The sequence below is a fragment of the Phyllostomus discolor genome, chromosome 5 (genome assembly GCF_004126475.2).
Source record: "Phyllostomus discolor isolate MPI-MPIP mPhyDis1 chromosome 5, mPhyDis1.pri.v3, whole genome shotgun sequence".
Classification (NCBI taxonomy): Eukaryota; Metazoa; Chordata; class Mammalia; order Chiroptera; family Phyllostomidae; genus Phyllostomus; species Phyllostomus discolor.
In genome coordinates, this window is record NC_040907.2 from 153,832,760 (window position 1) to 153,844,500 (window position 11,741).

Sequence of the window (11,741 nt, forward strand, 5' to 3'; positions counted from 1 at the left end):
CTGTTATGTAGTAAGGGGCGGAGCCTTAGGTGTTCACCAGGGCCAGGCAACCCACATCACTGCGTTGTGATGCTGTATGTGGGGGAGGGGTCTGAGAGGGAGCAGTGTTGCTTGCTCCACTCTCTGCCAGCTTTTAGTCACTTCTCCACTACCCACAATCAAATTGGGTTCTTCTGGTGCTGATTCCCAGGTGGGTGGGCTTGTGTACATTTTAGGACCCTGTGGGTCTCTCCAGTGAACCCTCCTGTGAGGCTGGGAGTTTCTCCTGCTGCCGCCTCAAGCCCTACAGGTGTTTTTAATCAGAGGTTTGAGGCTTATTTCCCCGCTGGAACCCTGGGTTGCAAGGTCTGTCTCGCTCCCCCGGTTGTTTCTCCTGGTTTATCCGCACACCGATATGGGACCGCCTGGTCCGCCAGCCACTGCCTTGCTCTGAGTCCTTTCTACCCCTGTTCCTGTCTCCGCCCCTCCTACCCGTCTGGACGACTGTTTCTTGAACTCCTTGGTTGTCAGACTTCCATACAGTTCAATTTTCTGTCAGTTCTGGTTGTTTTCTGTGTTTAAATTTGTTGTTGTCCTTCTTTTTGTTGTGCGAGGAGGCACAGTGTGTCTACCTACGCCCCCATCTTGGCTGGAAGTGAAAGATGCTCTTTGGTTGGTGAGTGAAGAGAGTAAGGCTGGTGTCTCCTCCAAGCTATAGTCCCTGTTCCTGGCAAGAGGCACCCATGTCACTGAAAGGGACAGGGATTCTGTAACTCCCCTGGAGAAGCAGGACGAAGGGCCTGGCTGTCCCATTCCTGGCTCGCAGATCCCAGGGGGCAGGACCTGGCTGGGCTTGCCCGTCTTGCTGTGTCCACGCCAGGCCTGGGAGGCCCCTGTCTGTATCCCCACAGCTGCTCCCCCATGAGCAGCCAGAACCCGGGAGTGAACTCGGGCATTATCTTGCTCTCCTTTCAGGGCAAGTCTTGGGTCAAGGTCAATGTCATCACCCCAGGCTTCGAGGAAAAGATGAGGCTCCCAGTTCGGCAGGGCAGGGGCAGAGCAGCCCAGAGAGGACTGTGTCTCCGACACGAAGCATGAGGGGGAAGCTGACGTGAAGAGAGGCTCGGACTGAGCCAGTGGCAGCCAGTCCCAAAGAGCGGGGGCCCAGGGCTCGCCTCCCCACACCCTCCGCTCTCCCAGGCCTGTGAGGCTCCCGACCGCCCCTCCCCCGCCCCGCACTTCGGTGGAAGCTCTGCAGTGGAGTCTGTTTCCTCGCCACCTGCAGCTTCTAGAGGCCACGCACTCGCCTTAGCTGGTGGCCCCTTTCTCCATCACCAGAGCCAGAAACGCCACCTCTCTCGGGGCATTCTTCCCTCACCACAGCTCTCTCCGGCTGTAGCCGGGAACCGCTCTCCACTTCCAAGGATTCGGCACTAGACTGGGCCCACCGGGTAACCGGGTGTAACCTCATCTCCGCCCACCGGAAGCACACCTGCAGGGCCCCTGGGGGGGGGGGGACCACTATTCTGTCCGCAGTGCGTGTGGCCTGACCAGGGACAACTCTGGCTCGGGGATCACGTGACAATGGCTGGGCTCGGGCAGGACGCGAGCCTGGGGTGCCCGTGTCCTCCTCAGGACCAGGGGGGTGCCTGGGGGGCGCTGTTGCCGGACAGAACGCCAGTTCCCATCGTTCTCTGAGCTCATCTCCCTTCCCAGCAGGACGGGCTCTGAGGTGGCTGGGAACCCCCCACCCCCACATCACTGTGCTTCGCTTGGACTCAGACACCCACCCCCCAAACTGGGCACCCTCTCCCGAGACTCGGAAACCCCTCCACCAGCTCTTTCCCCGGGCTCCTGTGTCAGACGGCCCAGCCAAGAGGATACCGCCCTCAGGACGGACCCCTCCAGACCTGAGCACTTGCCCCTCACAGCCTGTGACCTCCCATCGCCCTTGCCAGAAGGTGGGACCAGGAGTCTGTTCGGCCTGCGGGGGGTCTCCGGGATTCTGAGTCCCGGGATGGGACTGGGGTGGCAGGAGGAGGCCCTGGTTTCAGACACAGAAGTCGGCACTCCCCTCCCCACGGTTCTGGGGGTTCCCTGTGTGTAGAAAGGGGTTAGCTCCCTCTGCTCCTAGCCCTGGAGGCCCAGGTGCTCTGGGCGGGAGGGGCTGCTGTGTAGACTGGGGGCACTGAGGTGGGGAGCAGAAGGAGCGGAGGAGCAGTGGCCACATTCGGACCCCAACGCCCCAGGCTTTGGGCCTCTGCCGACTCTGACCTTGCTGGTGGCCTTGCTGGTGGCGGGACGGGCATGAGGGCCCAGTCCAGGGCAGAGCTGGCAGACGTGGGGCAAGGACAAAAGCGGCCCTAACACGGGGGGGCGGGGGCCTCCCTGCTTCTCTCGCCTACGCCAGGCCCCGGGCAGCCCCACCTCCCAGGGAGGAGCCGGAGCCGCTCTGAGGGGAGGCTCAGCCCTCACAGAGGTTTCTGGGCCTCAGGTGCAGCCGCCTCTGGCTGGCACCGGGCTGTGTGAAAGGGGCCCTCGGGCCCCACGGCTTTTGGTTCCTTCTCTGCATAACCCACGCAGACAAAAGCCCTGTGGCTTAGACTTCGGGGCTCTGCACTAGAGTTGGGGGGCCCATTCTAAAGCTGCTGGAAACCAGGAAACCCCCCGACTGAAACCAGGAAAACAAAGGCCAGCACCAGATTATGCCAGTTACAGACAGAGGCGAAGGACTCGGCGACTGACCCACCCCGCCTCACAGCCAGTGCACCGGGTCTAGGCCCACCTCCACCTCCGGGGCAGGCCCCGCCTCACACCCCCGTGGTGCGGGGCCCCTCTGGGCTCCTGGCAGCCACTCCAACACGGCCCCCTTCTCCTGCCTCTGTGCCCATGAATCTTCATGCTTGGGACGCCCACACCTTCCCCCCCCCCCCTCCCTCCACATCCCTCACCAAATTCTCCATCCTGCGAGGTGCAGCCTCTGGAGATGGTCTGGATGCCACCAGCCATCCCGTCTGCTCTGTCACACTAAGCCCCTCAGGTGACTCAGTCCTCCACCAGCCCAGCCTTCTCCTGGCTCCAGGCGCGTCACAGCCCCTCCGAAGGGGGCTTCTTAGTTATGCCCAGGGCCTGCTTACACCCTCAGACAGGCTATTTCACTGCCAGCTTGCCCCCTCCTCCTCCAGGCAGGCTTCCTTGCCCGCCTCAGCCCTGACAGTGGCACCCAGGTCACCATTCAGTTGTTCCTAATCAGGTTTTGCCACTTTTATTCATGCTCCCAGTCAGCTGACCCCAGGGCAGGGCCCACGGGAGATGCTGACAGCTAGGCGAGAACTCCTCCTGGATATCTGGACTCCATGAGTCCTCCCTGTAACCGTCCACCAGTCCCCATCTAGTTCAGGAGCCGACTCAGGCCTGGCCTGTTTGAAGAGCAGCTCCCAGCTCCAGCCCCACCCGGATGGAAGAAGGCAGGCGGGGCTGCTGCAGCTCACAGACACCAGTCAGGTTGAATATCAAGTGCACTTTACTGGGCCCCTGGGCCTCCACACGCTGTCCTCACGGAGCCTGGGGCACCCTCCCACACCTCCAGCTGCACAGGAAGCGGGGTGGGCGGAGGGAGCACTCGGAGAGGCTCCTTCTCCTGCTCCAAAGGGTCACGGGTAGTGCTGGGCCACAGCTGCTTGCCTCTCCCCCCGAGGCCCCCATCCCGCCTCCAGCAGCTAGACCCCCCCTCAGCGCAGGCAGGGGGGATGCCTGGGCCTTCAGCAGAGGAAGCTGGCTTCAAACCAGCCACCTGTTCCTGCTTGGAATGGGGCACGGGGGCCTGCACTCGGCTCTGCCAGGGCAGTCGTGGAGCGGAGGGGAAAGCAGCCTGCTCCTGTCGGGGGAAGGTGGGCAGACCCTGCGAGCCAGGCTGGCCCTCTCCCTCAGGCCCAGGGAGCTGGCGGTTGAAGTGGCGAGGTCCAGCCAGCGGAGGCTAGAAGGACACACTGGACAGCCAGTGGGCAGCGGGTCTGGCTGGGCGTGCCCTCCGCCCCAGCCATGGGTCACCAGTCCCGCTCGGCTGGCTCTCGGTAGGGGAGGCCTAGGAGCCTGAAGACATCCTTCTCGGTGGGGGTGGGAAGCACTCGGCCAGACCCCACCTTGAGACCGCGGGTGTCCCGCACCACAGCTGCGCTGAGGGCGTGCTCCGACAGGCTCATGCCCTTGGTCTTGGCCAGAGCCCGCATGGAGCGGTTGAAGTGGGCAGAGCCGGTGAAGTAGAGCAGCGCGCAGGCAAACTCGCCGTAGGGCACAACGATGATGTCCAGGCGCCGGTGGCGGCGCCCGGGCCCTGGGAGCCGGCACACGCCCAGGTACTTCTGCTGCTGGCCGTGCTCCTCCTGGCTCACCAAGTCGTCCGTCAGGAACCCTGGCCCAGCACAGGAGGGCGGTGGAGGGTGCGGACCAGGCCCTGTGGGGGCTGTCCCACCCTCCCAGCGCTCTGTCGGTCCTCCTGGCCCGCTGGTCCCAGGACCCCCGTTTCCTTGCCGAATGACCTTGCCTTCTCTGGGCCTGTCTCCTTACCTGTAGAATGTGCATAAAAATCCCTCCCATCCCCCACAGTGCCACAGAAAGATCAGGTGAGACACTCAGCCTGCAGGTGGTACTAAGCACCTGTGTGGTGTGGGGCCGTTTGGTCTCTTCCTGGAACGGCTTGGCCACAAAAAGAGATTCTCATGAAACCACCTGCCTCTGCATCCTGCCCAGAGATTGCAACTTTGAGGCTCTCCCTCCCGGGGGCCACCTAGTGCTGCCCTGCCCCTGCTGACCTGCTCACCCAGAGGTGGAGCTTATACCTCGCTGCCGGAGGCTGTCAAGGAGGCGACTGAAGATGCCCCGGTGAGACCGGCCGTCGGGGTGAGTGAGCAGCACATCGACGTCACCGCAGGTCGCCTTCCCCCGTCGGTAGGAGCCGCAAGCCACACAGAGCAGCCCAGGGTTGAGGGCCTGGGCCGATGCCCGGACCTGGGAAGGAGCGGCAGGGGGTGAGGGGCTGTGGGCCTTAGCCTTTCAAGGGGTTCCTCTCTGTCAGCAGGGGCCCACCCCCAGCCTACGCCCCAAGCCAGTCCAGGATGAGTGACGAGGAAAGGGGTGCAGGGAACAGAGGCCAGAAATCCACCCTGGGGGCAGCAGCTCTCTAAGATCACCGGGAGGGACGGACAGAAGGACGGACAGGGCAGCCTGGGGAGAGAGACTAGAAGTGCACTCAGGGGCTGAGGGAAGGCGCTGATCTTGCCCGTTAGGGCTCTTCCAGGGCAGAGGAGACACATCTTCCCTCGGCCCCGCCCACGCCCGTGTGCTGGGTCTGAGCAACCCCACTGAGGGCAAAGGGCTGGGTCTCCGCAGCCCGGGTGTCCATGGATTCGGAGTGACAGACGGAGTGTGTGATTGGGGTTTGAGGTCTGAACAGGTGGCTGGCAGGGTGCCCTGGGCCCAAGTCTGGGGGAGAATGGAGCCCAGAAATATAACCACACCTGCGTGGAGGGGGAAGAGGGGGATGGAGGGGAAGAGGAGGCCAGAAACAGAAGGACACCTGCGACGGGGAAGAAGGGAGAGGAGGCTTGGGGAGGGGAGGGGAGGAGGGGAGAGAGGCAGTTCGGAGCCGGAGCCCATGTCTCTGTCCTTGCTGGGAGGGAGGGATGGAGCTGGGTGAGGAGGGAGCTGTGACGGAGGAGGCTGTCAGCAGAAGGGTCATCCCTCACTGGGAGGGGTAAGCTCATTAGTCCCGACCCCATGGACACTGGCCTTTCATATGCAGATGGCCTCCCGCCTCCATCCCAGGACACTGAGATTTCTGGGGTCCTGGATACCCTCAAGCATGACACCTCGATTCTCAGGACAGGCCGTTCTGCTAATCCCCTCACTCTCCTCTCCAGCCTCCCAGGAAGACAGGAGGCGGCCTGGGGCCAGTAATCCCATCAAAACCCCCTACGGCTGGACCCTTCAATGGCTGGGCCCTTCAATGGCAGGGGTGGGGGTGGGGTGGGGGGCGTGGAGCAGGCCAGGTGGGCAGGGGGCCCAGAGGCTCACTGGGGCATTCTCCTTGCCTGGACCCCGTGGCTGAGTGACAGTGTCATCACTAACACCAAGGTCTGGTGACAGGTGAACCAAGGGGCCTGTCGCCCGTCCTGTGCCAGTGGCCGGGAGAAGAGCTGACAGCGGATCTCAACTGAGCTGTCCCTAGTCCGAGACCAGGTCAGAGTCCTCCACCACAGGGAGCAAGCCCCGCCCACGGCAACCAGCCCCCCGCCCCCACCCCAACACCAGCTGAACACAGGACACGTCTAACCCCACATGCACCCTAGTCTCTGTAACCTAGGTTTTACGTGAACTTGACCCCTCCCCAACGCTGAATGAAAACCTAATCTTGGCCAAACCTTATTTCTAGGACAACCACAAATCTTAACTAAAAGCATCCAACACTAAGAAAACCCTACTCCTAATTCAGGTCTAACCCTAACTCACCTCTTGCTTTAGTGTTCTTCTAAACTAAACATCCTGAACTAAACCCGGTCCTACTGGCACTGGGCTTCTTCACCAGCTCTAACCCCAAGGTGGGCTTCAGAAAGCCCACACATCTGGAAGGAGACAGAAAACTCTGCGCATCTGTACCACTTCCGGAGAGAAAGAGTCCATGGTTCCTACCAGGTTCTCTCAAAGAAGTGTGTGAACCAAAAAATGTTAAGAACCTCTGCCCTGACCCACCCTAACTTAGCCCAGTGCAAACACAACATCCTTAAGTAGTTCTGACTAGACTCCACCTCAAATCTAACCCTAACAGGAACCAGTCCCAACACCATTGTAGCATATAAGCCGACGCTTACTCTGGCTGACCACTGAAAGCCCTAATCCAAGGAGCTGGTTCCGCAGGCCTCCCCTACCACAGCCGCCCGCCCCTCCTCTGGGCTCACAGCTTGTCTTGACCTGCTCCTTGCTCCCTGGTCCCGGCCTCTGGTGGCCTGCGACTGCCTCTGCCTGCTCGGCTCCCCAGCTGAGGGCAGGAGCTCTCGGCTCCCGGCCGGGCCCGAACCTCACGGCAGGGCCTGCCTCTCCTCCTGCTCGGAGACACCTGCTTACTGTCTGCTCAATCTCGGTGGCCTCCTCCCTGGGAATGCGCTCCAGAAAGTCATCGTAATGCTTCAGGCCGATGGCCTGCTGGGCGGTCAGCGAGGCCTTGCTGCGGATGTCTTCTAGGGTCCGGAAACCCTGGAGGAAGAAACCAGTGGGGGCACCGTGAGGACCCAGGACCAGGGAAGAGGCAGTGAATGGGCGTGCACACCAGGCTTCCGTCACCCCCAGACTCCAAGGAAGACCTGAGACAGGACCACCCCCAGGGGCAGTTGCGTCTGTAATCAGTGGAGCTTGGAAAAGGCAGGGGTCCTGGAAGACAAGTCCCAGTTCAGCCCCGGCTTGTGATTCCATCTGGGCCCTGGGCACTCGGCCCTGAGGCATGGTGTCCTCAGAAAGGCCCTTGCTGGTCTGGGAGACAGAGTAACGTGCTTCTTGCCCCTGCCACAGAGGAGCGCCTCAGGTGCTCTGGCTGCGGGGCAGTTCTGGAGCCAGGGCAGGCGTCCACCGATGGGCCCTTTGGAAAATGGTCTCCCTCTAGTCCGGGTTCATTCCCATCAGAGCATAGCGTACGAGAACTGTAGGTCAGGAGTTCCAGGACACAGCAAAACTGAGCAGGGGCGGGGTAAGGTGCGACCTGATGGTACCACATGTGGGCAGTCTTGGTTCCAGCTCCCCAGATGTTCGAGAAGAGTTCCAAGACGGGCACGCTATCACTGATGTGGTCCAACTTCCGCAGATGTCCACTCTCTAGGATCTCTGTGATCTTCTCGGCCATCCGCTTCCCGATCCCGGGGATACTGCAGGCCTCCTGGAGGAGGGGGTTGGAAGAGGCAGGAAAGAAGAGTGAGAAGACGGGAGGGGTGGAGCCAGAGGGGCGGGGAGTGGACTCCTTCCACAGATGTCTGAGGAAAAGCCAGCCTGGCCGCTTGGCGGCCCGCGGCCGTGTAGAGCTCAGGCACAGCTGCCGACAGGGTGTTTGCATGGAATGGGCTGGGCGGCTTGTCGTTTGGTGTCTGGGGGGATGACCATGGCACAGGAAGGAGGGACACCAGGTGCCATCGTCGTCACAGCAGCGAGAGCTAACACTGAGTGAGGCCGCCCCGCGTGGCAGCTCATGCGTGCACAGAGCACCCAGTGCAGTCCTCACGGAACACTGAGTCTGTGCTATTCTTGGTCCCTTTTCACCGGCGAGGAAACCGACACTGAGAGCGTTTGAGTAATTTGCCTAAAGTCACACAATTAGTGACTGATGGAACCAGAATGCAAACCCCGGTCTGTTGGCCTCCAGAGTCTAAACATTTTAAAAACTTTGTTATGGGAAAAATTCCAAAGTACACAGAACAGTGTAACAACCCCCCAAGCAACCATTAACCAGCTTCTGTAATTATCAAGATGTTGCCAATCTGTTTCATCAACCTCCCCATTTTTTCCTTTTGTGCAAGTCCCAGAATCATAGATTCTTAACCCCTCCGCTTGATCCCCGCCTGTGACCGGCTCCACCCACCTCCAGCCAGTAAAGAGATCACACCCAGCCCCTCTTCACACCCTGCCCTGGCTGCTGGGTACCTGGTAGGAGGCAACAGGCTTGTGGAAGCTCTTGAGGGCATTGATGGCCTTGGCGTAGCCCAGGGCCCTCCACTTGTCCCCCTGCACGCTGTAGGCTTTGGCCAGCACTTCCAGCTTTTCTGTGATGTGGGCGTTGTGGTTGGTCGCCTTCTGGCTTGAAGGCTGTGCGCAGACCCACTTACCCAGGCCCTCAGGGGCTGGGCTGGGCTTCCCATCTCCCTCAGGGGGGACGGGGTATCGGCCACTGATCAGGGCTTCCAAATCATCTGCGCTGACCCGGGTCTCTTCCCCATCACTGCTCCCATCGTCAGAGACGGGCTTGAGGTAAGGAAGGAGAACAGACAGTAAGTCCATGAATGCTCCCCAAAGGTGGGGCTTGAGTCTCCTGGTTAGACCCAAGAGTTAGGCTGGGTCTCCTGATGCCTTGGGCCTCCTGAAGTGTGGGGCCACGCTCCATTTGACTGCCAAGGTCCCAGCCCGAGCACGCCCAATGGCATGAGGTAGATGTGATCTGGGCCAATACAGGAGTGAAGAGTGTCGGGAAGATCTACATGGCTTCACAGTACAGACGGCCCTCCTCTCTCTGGGCCCTGGCCTTTCTGAAAAACCACTGGGCCCTTCATGTTTCCGTGACCTGGTTCCCACGGAAAGGAGCTGCGGGGGCGGAAAGGCTCCTTACCTGGGCTTGGGTGCTTGGAGCCTCTTCTGCTCTCTGGGGAGGAGATTCAGGTCTAGCGGGAGCAGGGGGAGGAGAGGAGGCTGTCCTGAGCGGAGCCTCACAGGCTCCAGGACGAGCAGCAGAGTCCTGGTCTGCGTTACTGAGCTGTGGTTGGGCCAGGTACCTGCGGGGACGGTGATGGGAAGATAAGACACTGAAGGCCTTACCCTATCTCTGCTGCCAATCCTTCTCTACTTGGAAACCTCGGCCTTCTCGTGTGTTCAATTAAGACAATGAGAGTCGTTTTCAATAACCCAAGGAAAGAGTTCAAGATGCTGCCAGAAAACATTTGAGAAAAGTCTGGGACCAGCCCACCTGTCCGGGATGAAGATACTGAATTCTGCTGCGTCCACCAATCTTCTCTCCTGCAGGCACAAGCTCAGCCAGGCTGACTTTACCAGCTGAGCACCTGGGGGCAGCCGGGGCAGTCTGAGGAGGCGGAGGGCTCGCTCACAGTCCATGCCATCATCCACCACAATGTGAGTGACCCCTGGGGCCTGGGCAGGGAGTATCTGGCCACCGTGTTGGACAATCTGCTTCTCAAAGAGCTCTGCCCGGGCTCGCCCAATGCCTGTGGGCACGACGTGGGCCCGTACGGAGCTCAGCCACTCTGTGGAGGAGATATCCAGATGCCTACTGTCATAGCTTTCAGACATGATCCAGACGATCCCGTTCGAGTCCCGTACTCCCAGTCACTTTCTTCCCACCCAGGCTCCACCTTCTGGGGGCTCCACCACAAGCACACAGCTAACTTCTTCATGGGCCACCACCTGATGTGAGGGACAGGGATTTGGGGAAGTCCTGTTCCCTCGTGTAAACTAGAACAGTGTCTGGCACACTGTAGGCATCCTGTAAATCAATTTGTTCATTTATTCATTCAACAAGTATGAATAGATACCTACTGTATACCAGGCACAAGGCACACATGTCTTGCATTTACAGGCCTCACAGTCTAACAGATTCCCTCTTCCCACTCGATATGTTTCTGCCATCTATTTGTCAATTTGGCTACCAAGTATCTTACCACTCTGGGAACCTAAGATGGATTTCTGGGCACCCCCAACCCCTCATTGCAGGCAACCTCCTGGAGAGCCAAGAAGTCTGCTGGTCGGTCATTCATTTCCTTAGGGACCAGGGAGTATTTTCTCACTGATGGAGGTCTCGGGGTGGGGCAGAAGATAACACAGCAAGTGGCCTGCCAAAACCCTGGGACCAGCCTGCAGGCTCTGGGCAGGCAGAGTCAGCTCCAATATCCGGTTCTGGCCGTGAACAATGTAGAAAGTCTAATGGTACGAGCACACGGCGGTTCTGAGATTGGGTCTGCTCACCTCTTGCTCCTTCATCGTCTTCCTTCTTGGGAATCTTTACAAGTGCTTTTGATGATGGATCTGCATGAATTTTCTTCCGCTTAGGAAATGCCTTCAAGATGCCTCTGGGGTCCATGGACGTATGGCTGCACCCTGGACTTTCTGCATGAGGGGTGATCAGCCCCACTGTCATGAGGAAACCCAGAACTGAGGCCCCCTAACCCCTTTGCCTGTGGTGGTAGGATCTCTACCGACCAGGGCCTCCCAAAACCCATTTGAACTTCAGTAGTTCAGCCTACTTCTACACTCACCAGCCTTTCAAAGACAGAGTATTGGGGGAAATGAAGGGAAGAACAGACTTACTAGGGGAACTTCTGAAGGGTACCAAACGGTATCATTGGTCAGAGGGGTTACTCTAAAAATTCAGTCTTGCCCTGCCGCATCCCAAAGGGGTTTACTAAGTGGGGATGCCAAGTTAGGAAATAGAGCTAACTCTTTAGGAAGGACTTGGTTTCCAAAGAGAGGTAGAGACTGGGTGAATCTGCATAAACTCCACATAATCTTTCTCTACCCCATCACAGACCCGCAGAGGAAAACCTGGTGGTGTGGGAAGTTAAAGAGACAGGCGGAATACCCTGTACCTGCCCTAGTTGCAGGCCTCTCGGCATGGGAGCGCTCAGCCCCGCAGCTGCGGGAAGATGGGGCACGGTCACAGCAGGTGTGCAGAGCCTTCCGGGATTGGGGGAGTCTCGACCTCACAGCTGGAGACAGAAAAGACTCCGGCAGGTGTGGGGCATCCGCCGCGGCTCGCAGCTGGAGCGTGCTCGCGACTCCCAGCTGGGGAGCCAGAATAGTGATGGCGAGTCCGGACCCTGCCCTGAGGATTCTGTCCAGGGTAGGGTCAACTTCAAGCCGAGGAGGCCACCCGGCGGGTGGGCAAGAGCAAATTACTACTTACTTACCCGAGTAGCCAATGAGAGCGGCTGAAGTGAGAGAGGGGCGGGGTGGGGGGGGAGGGGAAGAGAGGGGGGGGCCAGATCAATTTCCGGGTCAGCCGG

The 11,741-nt window shown here is 59.8% G+C and overlaps 1 protein-coding gene across 4 annotated transcripts; it reads right to left on the reverse strand.

Moving 5' to 3' along the window:
* Nucleotides 1–3,484: 3,484 nt before the first annotated feature.
* Nucleotides 3,485–11,674, reverse strand: POLL (DNA polymerase lambda). Of its 4 annotated transcripts, none has more exons than XM_036027183.1 (9): nt 11,646–11,674; nt 10,705–10,869; nt 9,692–9,986; nt 9,338–9,500; nt 8,659–8,976; nt 7,727–7,900; nt 7,099–7,227; nt 4,818–4,986; nt 3,485–4,390 (listed from the first exon to the last, which is right to left on the reverse strand). In XM_036027183.1, the coding sequence occupies exons 2-9, from the start codon at nt 10,817–10,819 to the stop codon at nt 4,026–4,028; spliced, it is 1,728 nt and encodes a 575-aa protein (XP_035883076.1). In that variant the 5' UTR covers nt 10,820–10,869; nt 11,646–11,674; the 3' UTR covers nt 3,485–4,025. The 4 variants fall into 4 exon arrangements, with proteins under 4 accessions (XP_035883076.1, XP_035883078.1, XP_035883077.1 ...); XM_036027185.1 differs by lacking the exon at nt 11,646–11,674 and adding an exon at nt 11,325–11,636; XM_036027184.1 differs by lacking the exon at nt 11,646–11,674 and adding an exon at nt 11,325–11,418 and having other exon boundaries at nt 10,705–10,845.
* Nucleotides 11,675–11,741: the final 67 nt, after the last annotated feature.